The sequence below is a fragment of the Acipenser ruthenus genome, chromosome 1, assembly GCF_902713425.1.
Source record: "Acipenser ruthenus chromosome 1, fAciRut3.2 maternal haplotype, whole genome shotgun sequence".
In the NCBI taxonomy this organism is placed as follows: domain Eukaryota; kingdom Metazoa; phylum Chordata; class Actinopteri; order Acipenseriformes; family Acipenseridae; genus Acipenser; species Acipenser ruthenus.
Window position 1 is genome coordinate 75,311,919 of NC_081189.1, and position 22,138 is coordinate 75,334,056.

The 22,138-nt window shown below is 36.7% G+C and overlaps 1 protein-coding gene across 2 annotated transcripts in view; it reads right to left on the reverse strand.

The window, feature by feature from the left end:
* The window catches only part of LOC117420766 (protein AF-9-like), a 107,874-nt gene that overhangs the window by 82,548 nt on the left and 3,188 nt on the right, over positions 1-22,138 (reverse strand). The window contains exons 1-2 of one of the 2 annotated variants that reach the window (XM_034034379.3): positions 19,087-19,324; positions 18,296-18,476 (exon numbers count right to left, since the gene is read on the reverse strand). In XM_034034379.3, coding sequence (XP_033890270.3) covers positions 18,296-18,476; positions 19,087-19,098 — 193 coding nt within the window. In that variant the 5' untranslated portion in view covers positions 19,099-19,324. Of the gene's footprint in view, positions 1-18,295; positions 18,477-19,086; positions 19,325-22,138 lie in introns of those variants that run through there. The other variant, XM_059029877.1, reaches the window with a different exon arrangement.

Consider the following 22,138-nt stretch of genomic DNA (forward strand, 5'->3'; position numbering starts at 1 on the left):
GAACTAATAACAGCTTCGAAATGAAGAGTGCCAATTTCCTAAATGCTTTGATCTCTACTGTTGCCATATGGTCTACAACTGAAAACAATAGGCTCCCCAGACAATCTCTCACTCCGGTATCGGTGGCAACCAGCAGGGATTACCCTTAGTGCAGCCTGAAAAACAAACCAGCAGCACACACACACACAAGCAGAGACAAAGCTGCCAAAATCTCATCCCTCGCCTTCTGCCCACTTTTGAATACAACCTACTGAACATATTGAAAATCTATTCAACACAACCAAAACTAGACACTTATATTATTCCAGTTCAAATGCAACTGTTGGAATATCTTCGATTTCCAATGCAAATCTGAAGTGAACAGAACTCCATTAACAGTAAACATCTTCATTAAAAGGCATATGCATGATTCAACACCTTATGGAAAATGCTTCCTTTTAAAACAACATCTGCCCGCGTACCACTTGGAAGGAGTGCAGCATTACTCTCTAGAGGCAGACTTTGCATAGTTGCAAGCCAATTAACTCTGTAATGCCCAAGCATTTTTGAAATTAGAAAACCTACTTTATGTAACTAAATTGTATTTCTTGTACAAAACACATTTTTTCTGCGCTGCAAATGAAATTCTGGCTTGCAAGGCTGGATTAAAAAAAAAATACTACTACTACTAGAGGGGTGGCTAAGCATTGTATCATATGTGATACAGAAATGGGTATTAGTGGGTTAAAGACCTTCAAAAGAATAGCAGTATTTAAAACTGCTACTAAACCACAGTAGATGGCAACAAACATTTATGATGGAAATTGACATGACATTTCACCAAAAGAAAAAAAAAAATTATATATATATATATTTTATAAATGTTTTACCCGTTTACTTATGCCACTATAAAACTCAATCTCCTCTTGTTTCAAAAGTCAAAAGAGGTTTCTACATGCAACCTAAAGTGATGGAATGGTTAAAGATCGCCTATACAGCTTGTTTTTGAACACCTGGCAGCTGGCCGAACAGACACAATGCTACTTTAAGACTCCTAGAATGTAGAAATTCTACTTGATCGTGTTTCACTGTACTTCCTCAGTCTGCACAAATCACTCATTATTACTTGGAAACGGTCGTGTTAAATTCCTCTAGAATTCAAACAAACACTATAAACTGGATTGTCTCAGAAATGAAACACTGCAGTAAACTGCAGTGTGGGCATAGGAGCCATGCTCACATAGCATAGTAAGACCACAAGAACTTAATTACTGTATGAGTATAGCCCAAGGTCAGATAAATTAGTGGCTGGATTTTGAGAGGTGTCCTATGGAAGCAATGGAATGACTGGTGTTGCATCACAATTTATAAATAGACCATTAGTTACTGTTTTATGCACCAATTTCTGTTTTAAATGTTTAATGCACCAGTATATTTTCATCATCATATTGAACTTGCAGTACTAATTCCAAAGCTCAATAACACATTCATGTAAAAGTAGTACAGTAACAGCATATTGAAATTGCAGATTTTTCATGTCACATCTGTTACTTATGTAGTGTGTATTGGGAAACCACTAGAATAAATGTGTAAATTTATACCGGTTGTCCAAAATTCCTTTCAGGGGATGTAGCCTGCTCAGTATTTTAAAATATTACATTTTATTACCACTCATTAACAAAACAAGTTTTACAAGTCCCATTTTTCTGTTTTTAGTTTTTCAGACTTAATTTTCAGGTAAAGGCAGTTTATCCTGGCACATGGCTCTAAGACAATTGGACTTCATTTAAAAAAATGTTTTTATATGTCTAAACATTATATAAATAATACAGATGGTCAACATACAACTAGTAATATCTAAAACCAGTTGGCTAACAAGATAAGAAAAAGAAAAACAAATGATATAGCTATAGCTCAAAGAAAGCAAACAGAAGCCAAAACTCCCATCTATTTTGACTTCTTAAAACACAGTTCTTGGTTTCAGACTGCTTTCTGTATTAAGCAGCTGTGAGTTTCAGGCCACTGATGAGCAGCTGTGCGTCTGATAAATTTAACCTAGAGTGCTAGGATGCGTAATTTGACATTAAAACTGAATACTCAGCAAAATAATAAACATATTACCAAAGTACTCTATAGAGATGCAATGTATTGTTTATAAAGGCCAGCATTACAGTCCTCTTGCTGGAACTGCCAGACTTCTAAAAAATAAAATAAACTTTTTTTTTTTGTTTGTTTGTATTTACACCATAAACAATAAGATGAACTCAAAACTGTACCATCTGTTTAGTAACAAATAAAGTGCAATGACTTTTATAGGTCTCTAATTTATCCTTTCAGTGAAGCAATCTTCACCATCTAGAAATAGTACTGAATAAGTAAAACACACGATGCATTTTTCAAACACAATCAAAAACATTACTTGCTTGTTAAAACGATAAGCAGAGATTGCTGCCACATCGTGTAATTAAGTGTGAAGACCTTACTTATCTGCTTGTCAAAATAAAAATCACCTGTATTATTAAAAAGGTTTTACATACAATTGTATCATCTCTCTGGTTATCAGATGAACCAGCTTCAATTACAGTTTATAGTACCCTATTAGGACAATCAATCCAAACCGCTTTACTGCTTAACCCTGTAAGTCCCCTCTTTGTGTGCATGTGGCGCTCATTTCAGCTTGAAAGCAATAGTATAGCCGACTGTTAAACTGAGTCCGTCATTTTCCCCTCTCTGCTTCTCTGGGTATTCACTTGCTTGTACTTCAAGTTTTCTGAAAAGCGCAGATTAGTTTCGTTAACAGTTAATCTAAAACAGCATTCTGTTTTATGACACTTGAAATTGTAAGTATTTTTCAGCAAAATTACACTTGGCGAAAACTAACAGCTGTCTTGTGTGCATGAAGCCGCATGGATTAAGATTTTATGTGTTTCAGCTAAACAAACCACTGCAGTTTGTTAAAATAAAACAAAGATTTTCTAAGGCTTCTTAAAACTTGGAACCAGCTGCACACAATGCATCATACACGTTGATTGAGAATCAAACGGATCAAAGTATCACTGAACTTAACAGGACAGTAACTTTTGGGACCTGTAAAAGTTGTGTAAAAAAAAAAAATGTAGTGAGCCACAATTCTTTTTTTTTTTGTTGTTAAACAGTACAGAGAACATTACTCCCTCATTTTCATGTTCTTTAGCAGAAAATGTCTCTGCAGCAAACAGTCCTTATTAACTCTGCTTCAATAAACTGCTTCCTCAGGCCCCCCGTTCATTGAGAAAACAAACAGAAAAAAAAACAGTACGAGAATAAGCATTTACAGCCCAGTTCCTGTTTCATGCCATCTCTCACTCCCTTTCCCCTTTTCTTCTGTTTTATGCCAGCAGCAACAGCCTGTCATTTCACAGCTTTCCCTTTGTGTGCTACCTATACAAGTAGGTATGATTTCTGGTGAGTCGTAAAACAATTACTGGTGAATTCCTGGAGCTCTTTGATATCCTGCCTGACCTGGGGAGGGGGGCTTCAAAGCACTTTTAACTTTACAATACAATCCACGAGGCGCTGGTAATTCTTGAAAAATGCTTTTAGATAAGAGGGCAGATAAAACAAGCTTGCCGCTTTGCAGCGTTGCAGATGCAGCCACTCAAGAGACGACATGCCAAAAAACGAACCCACTGTGCACCATTTTTCTTGTCTTAGATCCACACTAGCATATCATTCAGGGTGTCACACTTCAAGAGGTGTTTATGTATTTCAAAACAATTCAAATCAAATCTCATCAATACACACCTGGCTGTCGTTGTGAAAACAAAGTTATTGTTTCAAAACAAATACGATTCTGCTGTAATTTGTTTTAATATACACAGGAACCTAAATATTACTGTACTGCACCAAAAGTTCCAGATATCTGAATTGTGGCCTTGCTTTTTAATTGGATATTGCATATGTAATTTTGATTTAACAGCAAAAGATGAGACAGACACCAGACCCATGAGAACCCTGATTCATAGACTTCCTAAAGCTGCCAGTAGCAGATACTCTCAGTTCTAAGCCTACAGCAAGTGAAAAGAGATTAATAATAAAAGTCTACACAGTCGACATTTGAATTTGCTGGATCACTGCAGCTAATGTGTCTGCAAACCCGACATGGCTTTTTCCCCCTAAATGTTAAACCCCACTTCCCTTTTAATAGTCACTTCCAGACTTGAAGAGGTCACTGAATACAGAGGGCCAAGTGCCCCAGACTTTGCGGTCCTCGTCACGTTAACTAGACACCCAGGTCACCTTAGGACAAATTATTCTGGAGACGCTGTTATCGTTAAACTCCTATAATGTTGTTAAGTCATTTAATATAATTTGTAATGAAATAACTTTGCACTTATGATCATGATGCAGCGCCCAATTTCCTTCTTATTGAACCGATCTGATATGTTCTCTAAAGGAAGCCTTACCCCTGTCGTTGCACTATAGTTGATTAGGCTGTGAAAAGCAATTTTGACATCACTGGGGATATGCCAGCTCGATGTCCAGGTTATACTATTTTCACATTTACACGCTCTAGTATGGAAAAGGTCAACCAAAAATTGTTTCAGGCCAAAACTTTGCTTCTTGTGGTTCTCCTTAGTAATGATGACAGAGGATATAGTTTCAAACTCTAAAGAAACAAACATGAACATAAGAGAAATACAAAGATTAAATATAACCAGACAAGTAGAGACCAAAATCTTAACATAAAAATGAATTTGACTACTAATGACAAATATCTTAGTATAAAATTTTGCCAAAATCTTTCATAATAGTAATGGCATAGGCTGCTTCAAAGCAGCAGCGAGACGGCTGTTGTGGATTAAACTCAAAAGAAACAATTATGTTGAAAACATACTTTAGTGTGGAAAATCTCAGTTATCATAAAGAGTAAACAACTGCCTGCGTTTGCAAACAAGGTTTAAAGTTAATTATTTCAATCCTCTTTAATTTCAATACTTTCACTACTTTGGGTTACCAGTGAAAATGTGCCTTTGTTTTAAATATTTATGGATATGTTTTGTAAAGATCAGGCTCCTAACTACAAAACTAACAAGACTAATTACAGTTTCCTTCTGGGGTTTTGAAGGCTTTCTAAATATCGATAATTTTCAGTAAAGAAGCTATATAAAAAACTCTCCAATGTTTCTTTTTTTTATTTTAAAAAAGGTTTTCTGAAACACACGATTGTAAGGTGGCTTCCTATAAATCTAGAAACCGAGACCTAAAGCCCAGAGGTTAACATATTGATTTAATCATTAAATAAATATTTTTTTTGGTTTCTTTTTTTTTTTTTTAAACTTTCCCTCAATGTAATAAACCCTGATACATGAATATGTTTTGTATTTTGTTACTACAGAAAGAAGGAATGACGGACAGCAAACGGATATCATGTTTTATGTCATACAATTATAAAAGACAAGTTATCTATATCAAATCAAAAACAGTGATCAATTTACAGCTTGTCAAAATGGGACAAGGCCAGGATTAACATCTAGAAAAAGCCTGACTGTCTACTCAATCATATGAAAAATGATACTATATTCTGCAAAGGAATCATCAATACTGATAGATAATATATATATATATATATATATATATATATATATATATATATATATATATATATATATATATATATATATTTTTTTTTTTAAGCAAATGGTATTTGAGCATCTTAAAGTCCTAAAAGCCTTTAGGGATTTCAGTGAACCCAAAACTATATAAGCTTATAAAGGTATATCTTTCTAAAAACAAACAACAAAAAACAACAACGAGAGGGATTTAAGCTAGGATACCGAATCTGTGCATGCTCTTTAGAGAAAATGATGCAATTACAGGCAATCATATCTAATGTAACACCTGTGATGTGTTGTGAAAGGCTAATGCATTTTAACTCTGCTCTCCCTGTGACTTTACTGTATAAAAATTAATGATGCATTGCCCATAAAGCTCGGCATCCCTGGGTCCAGATGGAATCAGCAGAAATGTACAGAATTAATATACTAGTTTGGTTTATAATAGTTTGGTTTATCAGCTCCTGCAGAATTTTAAACATCAGGATGTAGTCACAGGACTTAACTGGTGCCTGCTCTGATTAAACATTACATAATAACACATGGATCTGTTTTTCTATATAGACATCACATAGATCTGGCTCCCCTTTTGATACTGATTGCTGCATAAGACCCTCTACAGTTGAACATATTAGCATAGTGTAAACAAATATAGGTACAGTGTTTTGTGTTTCGTACCAGACTGTCTTTCACAGTCACATGCAGTATTTGTTTAATAGTCTGACTTGTTTTGGTAGTTTGGGTTAGGATGTTTGGCCTGTATATATATAAAAAAAAAAACATTCAATATGTAATGTATATGTAGAACAAATATAAATGCTGCAGTATTTTTTTTCTGTCTTGATATATCATATATTATAGCGGATTCATGTTGGACCCTGACACCTGCAGGGGGAGGGGGTCACACTCAGACATAGTAATAGTTCATAACTAGTTTTAGTGAGCATGCCTGTTGACGATCAACACTGACTTGAAAAACAGACAAACACCTCCATATATGCAACACGTATGTTGTAAAATGTTGGTTACCACTACTGTACAGAACTTATCAGCAACAAATAGGACCCAGTTAAGTTGGTTCAGGACCAGTAAATGACTTGAGCAATGTTATAGAACCAAAAAAATATATATGTATGTGGTTGCCACTGACTCATTGTGTGACCCTGAGCAAGTCACTTAACCTCCTTGTGCTCCGTCTTTCGGGTGAGACATAATTGTAAGTGACTCTGCAGCTAATGCATAGTTCACACCCTTGGATAAAGGCGTCTGCTAAATAAACAAATAATAATAATAATAATAATAATAATAATAATAATAATAATAATAATAATAATAATAATAATAATGTGAAGCTGGGGAGGTTCGATGGGCAGGGCAGCTGGGAGGCGTTTCACTGTGCATTTGCAGCCATTGCCCAAGTGAACAACTGGTCAGATCTGGAGAAATGGGGGCAGCTGATAGCAGCACTCGAGAAGGAGGCCCCTAACTGCATTCTAGTGATCCCGGTGGGGGAAGAGGACCGACTACAGGGCAGTCGTGGCCGCACTGGAGCGACATTATGGACAGGCTGCATCAGAGTTTGCTTACGTGACACAGCTGAAGGAGCAGGAGAGGCGAATTGGGGAGTCGCTGGGGGCATTGGGAAATGCTTTCAGATACAAGTTGTATCTGAAAGCATTCCCCAGCAGTGTGGAGTAGTGGTTAGGGCTCTGGATTCTTGACCGGACGGTCGTGGGTTCAGTCGCAGGTGGGGGACACTGCTGCTGTACCCTTGAGCAAGGTACGTTACCTAGATTGCTCCACTAAAAACCCAACTGTATAAACTGGTAATTATATGTAAAAATAATGTAATATCTTGTAACAATTGAAGTCGCCCTGGATAAGGGTGTCTGCTAAGAAATAAATTAAAAAAAATAAAAAATAAAAAAATAAGCTTGCACTTACCGAACCTGGCATGAAGGGTGGCCCAAGGACCACCGCCTGTGTTGGAGCTGCGGACAGCTGGGCCACCTGCAAACCTGATACCCAAAGCCCACTCCGGGCACCCCAAAGACCAAAGCGGAGTCGGGAAACAACCCGGGACTCTCCCAAACCCTCCCCAAGATAGCGCATCTTGACAGTGAGGAGGATCGGCCAGGGTAGCAACATGCACATGCCTTGCACCATCAGTGGGGTTCAATATACAGCCCTGGTCGACACCGGTGTCACCATCACCCTACTGATTCCAGGCATGCTACCGCTGTAAGGCGAGGGTAGCGAAGCAATGTGGGCCCCAACCAGTGTCTGCTAGAAAACTGTATCTGGCCAGGTCGCCCCAATGCAGGGCAAACAGACGCTGGTGGTGGAGCTTGGGGCGCCCAGCTGCTGCAGCCAGTGTGGCTCGCGGAGATTGACGATGAGTGCTACTGGGAGCGGAACTGCTTGCGGCGATGGGAGCCACGCTGGAACACTACTGACCTGGACTGGGTGACCCAGCGGCCCCAGGAGAAACAGCGGGGGATGGCCAACATGGACCCGGTGGGGCCCAGAGAGGTCTCTGGAACAAGCCGGGGGGTAGCTGGCGGGCCAGAGGATCAGCAGGAGCGGGGGGAGCCCAGGGGGGCCCCCGCCTTTGCAGCTAGTGCAAGGCTTGGGACCTAGGGGGGCACTGGGGGTGGACAGACGACGACTTGCCCTCAAGACCTCCGAACCGACCGGCTCCCACAGTGGGTCAATACAACCCCGGGAGACCTGTCCCTTGTGCGAACCAATGGGGGAGGTGCCCCCTACATCAGACCCATTACCCACCTCTCCAAGGCACAGTGGGCAGGCTCCCTGACCCCCAGAGACTCACAGACTATGATCGGAACTGAGACAGTGACAGAGATGGTTCACTGCTTTGTGGGTGCAAGGTGACGATCTCTGGGAAAGTGGAGGTACCTCAGGGGTTAACTTGTGTGAGGGGGTAAGTGGTTCAGGGGAAACGGGGTTGGGGGTGACTGACTGAGTGCATTCTAGGAGCGGGAGGCGGGGTGTAGGGCGGAAGGGATGCAAATGATTGCAGGGGAATATGGGTCGAGCAAGGGCATAAATAGGGGACATTGCCCTCTACCCCCGTTCTTGGCGCGTGTGATAGTGAGAGTGAAAAGTTAGAGATAAGATTAGAAAAAAAGGAAAGAAAGAACAAAAAGAAAAAAATATGAAATCACCACTTTATTTTGTGTTTGCTCACAGTACCCTTCCCTTGCTTATATTTATTTTGTTGGTTTAAATAAATACGGGCTCAAGCCCTTACATTAACTACCCTGTCTGACTCAATTCATCCTGGAACCCAGCAAAGTTACAATATATTATTTCTCTGTAGCACGGTCCCCAGAGTTCATTAATACACATTTTACTTTTAAATGGATTTTATTTCACATGCCCTAGAAAACGGCTATATTTTTCCAAAATCCTTCATATTCATTGTTTTGAAGGTTTAAAAAAACAAAAAAAGCAAACACTATTAAATCAGGAGGAAATTAAACATTTAATAACAGTAAACTTACTTCAGATGTCATTCATTCAATGAACAACCGTCTTACTTTCCATTTCTTAAAGAACTAGTAGTCAATCAGGGGAGGGTGCCGACAACATTATTGACCAATCATATAAATCCAAAGGCGGATGAGACTGACCGATTGGATTATTAATGATTGGCACCAAAACTTCCAAATAACTTCTCCTCATTATCTTGTTGCCAATAACTAAAGCTGATAAAATAAGTCCCGGTACGGAGTACCGGTGAGTAGTGGCAGAATTTCACCCCTGTGTAGTACATACTGAGTACTCTGTGTAAATGAGTGGTCACTTTTGTGCACCACTGTATGCGCCATAAGGCAAAGGATCGTGCAATTATTTTGCTAATTTTTAAATCATTTTTCTATCTTGCAACCATTCTTTTAATGTGAGCTCCATCTTTGAACAACTTTAGGCTTCAGCAGCTTATGAGATGGGACATATTAAAATAGGATATATTTTAAGACAGTAGTGAAACATCTAATACTGAATAGTAAAAGTTAAAAATTGATGGCCATCACTTGTTGGACAAAAAATTCTAGCTTACGGACAGTCATCATAGGACAAATGGTCCAGTGCTAAAAAATAGAACTTAGAAAAGTCAAAAAGTACATTCTTTCCAGTAACTGCAGCAACAAACAGATTGAAGGTGGCAACAGAAAGTAATGAGTTTATTTTCAAAAGAACACAAGATCCTGTAATGCTTTGCACACAAATTAATAATTCTTGAACAAAAGGTCTTGAAAGAAAGAAAGAAAGAAAGAAAGAAAGAAAGAAAGAAAGAAAGAAAGAAAGAAAGAAAGAAAGAAAGAAAGAAACAAACAAACAAACATCACACACAATGAAAATGTTACAATTCATTTAACTTCCGATGGTCCTTCACAGCATCCAAAGCTAAATATCAGGTTTCCAAGGCTGTCCAGCATGTTGGAGAATTGTAAGTGTTTCTTGTAAGGCATCCATTGGTTTAAATTAAATGCCTGTGTCAATTAATACATAAATATATAACAAGAAAATAAGATTAAATATACGTGAAGGCACATGAAGAGCAAACCAGATGCTTAAAAAAGGACGTTTGTTATCGTTATGATTAAAAGATTATAATGTATTTTGTCAAGGTCAATATAAATCAAAACAAATCACATATCTACTAGAGATGGACTTTAAAATATTTATATTAACATTGAAAATATATTTATTTATAAAGACTTGTGTTTTCAAAGTAAGTAAATGACTTCTTGTATGTCCCGAGAGGGCACCAGTGCAATCTCCAGTAGCTGGTAATTTGACTGTATTAAACCATATAGATGTTCAAAAGGCAAAGGAAGTGAGCTAATGCTGCGCTCGACATTTAAAGACCAGACCACTGGCCGTTTATCACATGATGGGTATTGATGGAAACCAATTCTTAAAAAGTCTATTAACATTAGAATGTCAAAACACATGTACATCAGGTTTCAGATTTCCTTTAAATAATATGTAGTCATCAGCTCTCCTGATCAAAGTGTCTGGGTCCCCTGAACAGAAAATAATAAGCAGGACTGTTTATCTTAAAAAGGCACAACACAGCTTCAGCAGCCTTGGACAACCCTCAAACAGTTTCAGTGCTCTCCCAAATCTATTTATTGTTTTGCTAGATTAGACATCAAGCATTGTAAGGGGTGTTGGGACAAACTGAACTTCAACCCCAAGTACATTCTAGCATCAGGGTCAAATGGAAGTCCCCAAACAGCAACACAAACCCAGATGTTTACTTCAGCTTATTATAAAATGGACATCATTCTTTAAATAATAATAATAATAATAATAATTAGTAATAATAATAATAATAATAATTAAAAAAAGCAGATTGACAAAATATATATATCTAATATCCATTTATCCCACTAAAGTTCCAGTCTTTTGTAATTTCCTTTTCTGGTTATTTATTGAGGCAACTACCTCAAAGACATTTTTTGGAGGACAAATTTTAAAAGCCAAAAACTGGCAACCACAATGTGTGGCACCAAATTACACAGCTTGAAAGTACTGCTGCTTCAGAAATTGTTGTTGGTGATATTAAAAAATGTTCCCCCAATAAACAAGTTTTATCTATTAGGTGAACCACACCACCATACTGTATATCCACTCAATTACGACTTACATTTTAAAACTAGGCTATACTTTGTTACCTCTAAATATTTGTAATGAGAAGAAGAAAGAAAAAACACATTAAGCATTGAAGTATTATTTAGCACACTTATCCATTTCTTGTATTTTTTGTCACTAAAATACTGCTCTCTGCATCACAAACTATTAGAGTTGACACAAGCCTCTTACTTAAAGGAAACACACCTCATTATGGATGTCAGGTTAGACGATTTACTTTCAAAAGGTACATATGTGCCCGCTGTAAACGTAACGTAACGTAACGTAATTTTCTTAATACTCTACAATCATTCCTCAAGACAAGACAAACATTCGTTCAGTGTGCTTTCTGCCTTCAAAGACTTTACACACTTGTTTATTAGGAATTTAGCATGATTTATATCTACAGCTTTGCAAAAATAAATACACACCCCATGATTGATTTTTAAAAGATTTCTGAGGCTTGGCTAATTTCAAACACACTACAGTATGATACTTTTTTAAAAACTTAGGTGTACTTTGAAGTCTGACAATGTCTTTATAATAAAATCAGGAGATCCTTAGCTTTGTGTAATTGATTCTCAACACACTGACCAAGTCACTGCAATGACAAGGTCATGCCTGTGAGGTCATACCACTGGCAAAGACTGGTTCCATATGCTTCACAAATTTGCACATGCGTGGTGTTTCAAACAATGCTATGGCTTTATGCTCAGACCCTGAAATCTATGTCAGTTTTATTTCAGGAGTTCTTTGAATAGAATCAGCAGAACTTATAGCAAAAATGTATACAAAAAACAATTTATTTTTAGCAGGTATTCAAAACAATATAGTTAATATTCATAGTATAGTTACATCTATATTACTAGTTTAATATGTGCAAAGACTATATATATATATATATATATATATATATATATATATATATATATATATATATATATATATATATATATATATATATATATACACACACACACACACACACATATACATATCCTAAAAATGCAAAGCAAATGAGCAACTGTGTAGTTTATTGCAGTGCAATAGTCCACAAAATGATTTTTCTTTAATAGCAGCATTTTTTTGGCAAGATTAGATTTCCTAAACTTCAATGTTTACCAACAAATTTGTAATAAATGTCCACAAGATTAACATGTGACCTGCTCCCACAAAATCAGTCAAATATGACCACATGGCAAAATATTAGTTGTATAGTACAGATTCGGCTCTTTCAAATAACACCACATTTATTCAAATATCTTTAAAAAATGATAACGTTACAACATTTTGAAGTCTCGCATAAGAGAAATCCTAATTCTGAGAAATTCATGAATAAAGTAAAGCAACAATTTTCAACTATGTACATTTGTTATGTCCTTAGCAACACATATTCAGGTTTATGCTAGACACTTAAAATTTGGCAGGCTTTAAGAGAATGGTCTAGTCTAATACTTTAATTTGGAGAGCGAGAAACTTATGTATTTTTATTTTATTACCTTGCAACCTACAGGCCCTTAAAAAAAAAAAAAAAAAAAAAAAAGTTGAGAATAGGATTCCATTGGATTCTATGGGATTTTATCAGGGCAGCTATTTGGCTGCTGGTGCAGGTGTGATAGGGCTTGCTCATTAAGTATCTCACATGGGTCTTCTTGATAAAGCAATTGTGTTTCAGAATATAAGTTACCCAATATTTTAGTGAGCAAACCATGTCAGGGGGGTAAATAATCAGGCAATAACACATGCAGGGCTAGATTAGATTTTTTTTTTTTTTGCTTCTTGTTAAACAGTTTACTAAAACTAAAACTTTTATTTATTTATTTTTTAAATAAAACAATAAGTTACTTAAAAAAAATCGAAATTAACAATATAAGCCTTCATAATGTATTCCATAAGCCTATTTTTCTAAATTATATATATATTTTCTAAATTAAGACTGACCGGAGAACTTCATATGTTTATGACCTCTCCCTTGGTTTCACACGTTTTCTTCCTCTGTTGAATTAGACTTGTCTAACCCCAGGTGAATCGGTAACGGTGTCCTCCGAATCGCAACTCTGGACACAAAATAATCCTCAATCAGATTCAGAGAATGCCACTCTCCACTTCCTGCAGCTTCAGATAAATGTAACTTTCCAAGATTTAAGCGCATTGCTAGCAACTTCTCTCTCCTGATTTGACATTCTCATTTAACGTGAAGTAACGTGATTATTAGAACTATAAATGAATACTTCACATTAAATAACAACTGTGTAAGTCGCCCTGGGTAAGGGTGTCTGCTAAGAAATAAAAATAATTATATAGCTACATAGCTAGCTAATGGTATAATAATAACAACAACAATACATTGAAAGTATAAAAACTAGTGACCGCGATTGCAAGAATATTCTCATTTAACGTAGCCTAATTATTATTATTATTATTATTATTATTATTATTATTATTGTTATTATTATAATAAAACAAAAAAAATATATATCAAAATAGAAGTTTAAAAACTACCATGAATAGAATTCCTCAATATTTTTCAACTTCAAGCTTCACTGAATCTGTCGGAAGGATGAAAGTGCAAACAATTAGAAGGGTGTGCTTAACCAATCAGAGGTCGCCGTTCGGTCACATGGTAGCAACACGCTTCAAGTTGCCATCGCAAAGAGCTATTAAACGTCTTCTGGTCGGCGGGTAATGTGAAATCTGACCTGCAGGTGGCGTTGTGTTGAAAGAGCAGACTCAGCTTTCAGGGGGTGTATAACTTGAGGTGGTACGCAGCTTTGAATGAACACCTGCTTCACTTTAAATTAGGCATAATTGAAAGAGTTCTCACACGAAAAGCAATCGACTGAAATGTGTATGTGTATGTGTTATAAAAACACTAGGATTTTAAAGCTGTTTAACATAAACAGCTGTTACCAAGTTATAATCTAGACTTCCAACTATCAAAATAACACGAAAACCAAAAATTGTTCAGGGACGCCATTTTTTCTATTTTCGCCTCTGTAGCAAAAGGAATGTTGCCGACATGTGACTGATTTTATGGGAGTGGGTCACATTCTAAAAAGCAAAACATCATCTCCACCATTAATAGCGCATTATACTGATAACATTCTTCACACATTACACACCTAAAGATGATCTTTGGAAACTATAAGCTCTCTCAACAGGAATGCAAAGGGTATTTTTATTAAAACATATCATTTGAAGGACTTCATCTATGGAGCCTCTATTTCAATCATCATATCTTTGACAGGTAACACTCACAAATAACACCTTGGGTATGCAAGACCATAATGGCTCAGATTCTTCACGCCACATTTTTAAAAACCTCAATTCAACCAATGCAAATCCTGCGGGCACACACAGGCCAGGATTTTCAAAACATGACTTGTAACCACAGCCTACTAGCTAGCCAAGTGAAGAGGGATGCGAGAGAAAATAAATTTTAAAAAAGGGGTCTGGTTTTACCTGCTGCAGTACAAACAGTAGCAATAGATGTACAGCTGTATACACCCTGTACATACCAACACCCACAAGTTGTCCAATTCATTTAATTAAAAGAAAACACAGGTGCACAGACAGAATGTCTTAACCAGTTTTCATTACCAGCGAATAAGCACATCTCTATAGTGTTTTAAATAATACAAATTATATTAGTCTTTTGGACATTACACACAGCACTTGTTATCCATTAAAACAGTCCTGCACGGTACATAAGAGTGACTAAATTAAATTCCTTCATAATTTATGATGGATGAAGACCAGGTACACTACAATAAATAAATACAGCACTGGAATAGAAGTCTCACCTTATTAAATGCTTTCATAGCAATCCACTTTAGAGAAACGTAATAAATTGTTAAATGCTTTTCCTAACAAGATATCATTAACAACCTTTAGCACCTTAATCAATATACCACAGGTTTAGTCTATGTATCACACCTTGCAGATATCAACAACATTTGCTTGCCATGTTAAAGTGAGAAAGCTGTGATTCAAACAGTCTACAGGACTAAATAAAGTGCCCTTGGATTAATGTTGCACCAGTAGTGTTTACAATGGCAGATGCATAAACTAACATTGTGTGCGTTTTAAATTATAATATGCCTTTAATTCTCATTTAACTACACGGACAGATTTTACATGTTTTACCTTTACTGGTTTCAGTATATATACACAATTACTCTATCTTGAAGAAAGAAGAATCCTGACATTATATTATTGATTACATCTCTTCCAGGCTGCTAAAAAGCCAAAACACTGTCTGCAAATCAATTCAGGTTTTCAGCATGAAAGAGGCAAATTAAAATTGTATATAAAATTGATCAATATTGACCAAACGCTATTTTTAGCAAGTTATAGTACTGTGTTTGCAATATATCTTACAAATAAAATGGAAAGTAGTTTCTTAAAATGACAACAAAATTAAATGAGCAAATGTTTAATACCAAATTCAGGCAACTGGATTCAATGAGCACCTCCCTGTGTTCCTGCTGCGAGATCAAAATGACATCACGGTGACATCAGGTGATAGAACATCAGACAAGGGTTATAAACACTAACGGGGCGCAACTGACACAATTTCAAAAGTAAGGAGTTGGGTTACAATAAACACAAGAGTCAGTGTCAAGCCATCAGGTTGATTTACTGAGCTATTGTACTCCCAAAGGACATTGGATTCAAAAGACAATAAATCAGGCTTGCATATCAGCTAATTTAACATACTGTGGATGAGAGGTTAAGTGACATTTTACAAATGAATGGAGACAGAACAGACTGTATTCTAAAGCTACACTGAAAGAAACAATTCGTTATTTTGCTTTCCCCTTCACCACAGACAGGCTGTTCAAAAGGGAAATCACATTTCTGAAAGCCTTTTAAGTAAACTTCACATATTCTGATTTCTGAAGAAACACACACAAGTCTGGCCAAGAAAGACAATGTCCTAAACTTAGAGCACCAATTCATAAATTAGAAAGGGATTTAAAAAAAAAAAAATACATTTAAGTATATTTACAAAATTGTTTAAATAGAGATATTCAATTAGTTTTTTTTTTTTCATGTATCTGCTGAAACAAAAACATAACTAATTGGCATGTGCCTGGTTTAATCATGTTCATGACACTGTATTCATTAAAAGTCCAGTAAACATTCTAGTTTTTAATTTGATAATGATGTATTCTACAGCCCTACAGTACATTATAAAAATGAAAGAAAGACAAATATTTCTTAATCTCAAATTTATAATTCTTAGACCCTTGTTGTTTTGATCTACCTTACCTAAAGTAATATTAGGATGTCACATCAGGGTCTGTGAAACCAACACTAAATTAGAAATCTGCCCCTTACGTTTAGGTTACAGAGACATCCCTGCTGTCCCCCTCCCTTCACGTCTGCATTTTTAAAATGTACAGCCCTAAATGAATCACAGCCTGATCTTGCAACTGTTGCCAATAAACCAGTGTTCTTCTGCAATCCGCGTTGCGTGTTATTACAATATGACAGGGTCTGGAGCTGGCATCATTCCCAGCACTTGTCACTCAAAGAAAATTCAAAAACACCAGCAGCTGTAGAAAAAAAATAATTAAATCCCCAAACCAACAAACATTTTAATTGATCTCTTCCAAGATCACCAAACGCAAACACAGTCAACGTGAGACCTAACCCAAAAACAGACACAGCATTCCTACTTCTCTTACTAAACATCTAAAAAGCCTACAATACCTAACAAAAAAGCATTGCCACACCTAGCAGCATTCTCGTTCCCCAAGGCTGTACACAATCATTATGTATGGCCTACCATTTTGCACTCAGACTGGCACAAATGAACGCAACCAACGTCATGCTGATGCACCTCCTGTAGCCTTACCATGACAGCAACCGACACTGATCAAATTATGCAGAGGGGAGCTATTTAAATCTCATTTTACACACATTTGTGTTTCACTTTTGGGGCAACTCCGGAGAATGGGCTATTGAGATGCTCTACGCAATAGCTAATGAATTGAATTGTTACTAATATTGTGCTAGTTGCTATTATTCATTGAAACAGGCTGTGGGAAGAGATTCTCCTCACTGTAACTTTATTTCAATGACACCACATTTAACAGTTACAACGTTTCAGTTTTACTATTGTTTTGAACCAATAGGCTACCAGTATTCAAAGCAAGACCCCAGTGGTTAAAACCCATTTCAGAAATTAAACTTTTGCGAGTTTCTTTTTTCATCAACAGACATGCTTTGAAGTTTTAAAGTATTAATCTAAACCGTTCCAGTGTTTTTATATAATATGAAAAGTAACTGAAAAATCACTGTTTTACTAATTAGCGACTGCATGCATATATATCTCCTATTTACCCGAAGATTATAGGTGCTGAGCCTCAGACGTTTGAGATACAAATGAAAATGTAGATTGGAAACATGACGACTAACTAGTCCTATGCTGTGTACTTATAAATTCAATACACCCATTCACTGGCAGAGTTGGTTATATAGACACATTTACTTAATCAGCATGTCTAATTTGTACCGGAAAGCGAGTAAGACAAACAGATTCATGTTTAGAGAGGGTACAAACACTCATTATCTGTATAACAAAGTTTCTCCACCAATTAACTTGACTGTCAAACAGCATCGAGTCTGCACGCCGCTGCCGTTACTTTCAAATTCATTCTCAAACAAGTGAATCTTATATTTTCACAAATGGGTAGCCCCATAGGTCAATATAGCACAATTTTGGTCCGCAAGCACATTATAGCCTAGATTTGTATAAATGATCTGTGAATGAATCAAATCGACCAAAAGAAACAAGCAAAAAATACAAATACAAACACATTGACTTTTTCCTCATTAAAAATACGCAAACCACTTTAACAGAAAAAACAAACACAAAACTTAATATAAAGTCCAAATTAACAATCAAGTCAATGAACTACCAGAAAAAAACACAACATCAACATGTTAAAACTTCCAGCGATAAAGTAACTTTCTGATATTTAACTTAAGGTTAATAAGGTTAATAAAAAAAAAAGGAAAGGAAATAAAACAATATTCTTTTTTCTGACCTCTTTTTGGTCTCGGGAAGCTTTCGTGCAGGTGAAAAACGACTTTTTCCACAAAGTGCTGAATGTTGCTGTGCTCCGGTCCTCTAACGAACACCATCCAGTCGTGAGTAAAGCCTTCCACTGTAGGTTTCTTCCTGACCTGGGCACGATGACCGAGCTCCAGTTTCACCTGAACTGCACCCTAGAATGTCAAGCAGTCCCTTTACAACTCTATAAATATAATCTGGAGAAATCAGCACAACGCGTTCTGTATGGATTAACAAATCTAAGAACCCAATGCGCAAATCAAAAATAAAAATACAAATGCTCGATAAACAATTCCTAATATATAAAATTAATAGCACACGCATATGACCATTTTGCAATATACACATTTATCTTTTTTTATGTATTTCTAATTCAAGAAAACAACAACATTGATAAAGAATACAAAAAATAGTTTATGCACCATCATTGAGCATTTCCCCAATCGTTACTACATTAACCTACCTATTACAAAGCATGACATGTCTGTTGCACGGGTCGTAAGTGCTTTGTAGCGTACGCTTGTAATATTCTCTCAAATTTGAAGAAATTCTACAATACAACTACTTTTGCAGACAAGTTGTAATACGTGAGAAATGCACCATTCTAGACGCGCCTCTGCTTAACTAGTTCTGCTGTACTTGTATAGAAATATGACTAGAAAACTGCACCAGTATGTGAACTGTGCTGTATCACCTTTTGTATGAGCACAAAAAAGTATCATGCATTTGTATGGAATACACGGACATTGCGCTTTGCATACTCACCGATGTGGCCATGCTTGAGGCCGTGTGTTACTGCTATTTCATGAAGAAGTTGGTTTAAATGAAAGGATAGAGTGCCTAAGGTTGATGGCGGACATGGTCTCTCTTATTGAACTGAGCCCGAGTTCCAAAGGCTGAAGACTGAGTCAAGGCGCATGCGCTGTTTGTGTACACTGACAGTGAGACACAGACAAAACAGAGAAAGGCGAGCCAATGAAACGAGGTAACTAACTGATCAGTCAGCCAATGTCATACCTAAATACCGACCTAAGAACCACTACCACAGAGCGCAACTACTGCTCGGATTAGCAACAAAAGAAAAAGGGCTAACAACAAGAAGTTGCACATTTATAATATAGTTCTTATATTTGACTATTAGTATTTTTTTACTTAAAGATTATAAGCTACCTAGTATCCGCAACTGAGAGGGATGTCTCATCACCTCCTATTTTTAGTAGGCTAACTTGGCTGTGGTCACGCTGGTGTGCTGTGAGAAAAATAATTTAGGACCAACTCTGACAACAGAACACAGGAAAGTTAGCCTACTATAAAGAGAGGATACGAGGTGGTAAGGAATTCCATCAACCAATACTGATGCACCACGCACAAAAGTACCATTTGAAAATGTACAGGTGTCTGAAACAACTGTAGCCCTACAGCGCTATATCAGATAACCTTTTAAATCCAAGGTTTTCAGTATTTAATACTATATTAAACACTGAATCCAAGAGATTTCGAGGAGACAAAGTTAAATCGGGGATCTTGTTAAAATCTTCACAGCTGAGCTATGCAGAGTTCATCAGTGAAAAAGAACAATGCAAGCGCAATTTTGGTCAATAAAAAAGAGGCAATAAACCATCCAAATCTTACAAAACGGTATCATAATTGATTATGGACGTATTCCACGAAGCCGATACAAAACGCAAGACCTCTCACATGTCTAAAGTACTATTCGCACAAGACTAAAAATCACCAGATTTTCAGTTGACTGGAATTTTTAGTGACATCAGTGAAATGTGCGAATCGTACGTTTCGTTTTACCACAGATAATATTTCAAGCGGTCCGTTTGTTTAACAGGACATCGGGACCTCCTGTAAAATTTTTGTTCAAATCAGTTGTCATGTGTTTTTGTAGTCCCGTGCGAATCGACCATGTCAGTGTTATGTTAGAATTAATCAGTATTTCCGGGTTATTCGCCTGTGTACTTTTTTGAGAGTGATAGATGCTTCAGGGGTGCGTTTGAAAATGTAAACAAACATTTATTCGATGGCCACAAGACCCTGCTCAAAAAAGAAAAATTAAAAGACAATCGTCTTGCTCGCAACTTGTGCTTTGAATGCGAAGTGCGTCGATCTATTTTTGATTTTTTTTAAATTTTTGATTTTTTTCTGTAAATCTTGTTTGTTTAGGGGACAAACATTTTAGATGTTAAACTTTACTTAAATGTACACAGAAAAATAAAGTTTATGTTTTTATTATTTATTAATTTGGTTACACCTTTACCAAGGCCACTCACAGGCTTGCAGTATCACAGTACAATGCAGTATATACATCATTACATTTTGCGCGAGTTTTTGCATTGGGTTCGTTGTTCACAGATCACGTGCAAATCCGCCTCCTCTAGCCACAATTTTGAATTTAATAAAACATTTCTTAAAGAAAACCAGCCCACGTCTACTATAACCGTAATAGGAGGCTGTGTGGTCTAGTGGTTAAAGAAAAGGGCTTGTAACCAGGAGGTCCCCAGTTCAAACCCCGGCTCACTCAGTTACACAGTGTATGACCCTGAGCAAGTCACTTAACCTCTTGTGCTCCATCTTTCAGGTGAGACGTGGTTGTAAGTGACTGCAGCTGGTGCATAGTTCACACACCCGAGTCTCTGTAAAGCGCTTTGATAAATATACGCATCCATCTAAAAAAGAAAGTGTCGAAAATATTGTAGCGTTTTAGCAAGAAAGAAGCGTGAAGCAGATATTCTCAAACCGGCCGCTCCTTTACTCAGACATATGTGCAGTACTATTCTCTACTCATGTGCATCCCCCCCATCTAATTTTATAGACCACAACCCAACTGTGTTTGAACCTCAGCCAATCTGTGCCCGCTACCGCTAACTGCAAGAATGTAGTTAACCCCTGGCCAATCTGTAGGTTGTTATCGTACCCCTCCCCTTGGACTTGCCAGGTGCGCTCAATCACCGGGGCGCCTTTTCCAGCGATTGATTGGGGCCAGCGCTGGTGAAAAGTTACATCAATAGTCCAGAAAGGGGAGTTGGGCTACAAGCATGGGGTCATTCCCGCGTGCAGGAAAGCACAATTGCAGGGTTGTCCAGGTTATAATGTTGAATGTCGAATATCACTCGTTTGTACAATAGGTTATATGGTGATTCATTTATTTAATGAATTAAATACATTCTTCTCATTCGCTAAGAGGACACCATTGGCATACCCTTCCCTGTTATATTTAAGAATATGTTCTTTACATTATAAAGTGGTTTTATTTTCCAGACAGGTTGTGATGGTGTACAGGAATTAATAATAATCTGTATTATGGATTGTCAGTTTTTAATAGGCAAAACATGAGCAATATGCATGTTACAAATGTAAAGTTCCTTTTTAAAAATCACATCGCCTATAGTACTGATAATTATACAACAGCTCCAATCCGAATAACACCCTGAATAGTACTGTTTACAGTTCTGGGATAACTGTCTCAGTAAAGTTATGGGCCCTAAGAGGTCCTTTAGCCTATGTATTCGTCAATGACAAGTCAAAGGTTTTTATTCAAAACATTCATACATTTGCATTTAACTCTTCATTTTTCCCTGTAGAAAATATTAATCGGAGTTACAATTAAAACGTAAATACAGTATATTATTTTTTGTGTGTATTAAGGCTGTTTTTTTTTTTTTTTTTTTTTTTTTTTTTTGGCATACAAAAAATGTTTACGCCTGTAATAAACGTTTTAAGATAAAATGTTTTCCTATGCGATGTTATGAATTTAATTTAGTACTACACTGTACAATTTAAAAAGTTACTGTATTGTCTAATACACTAT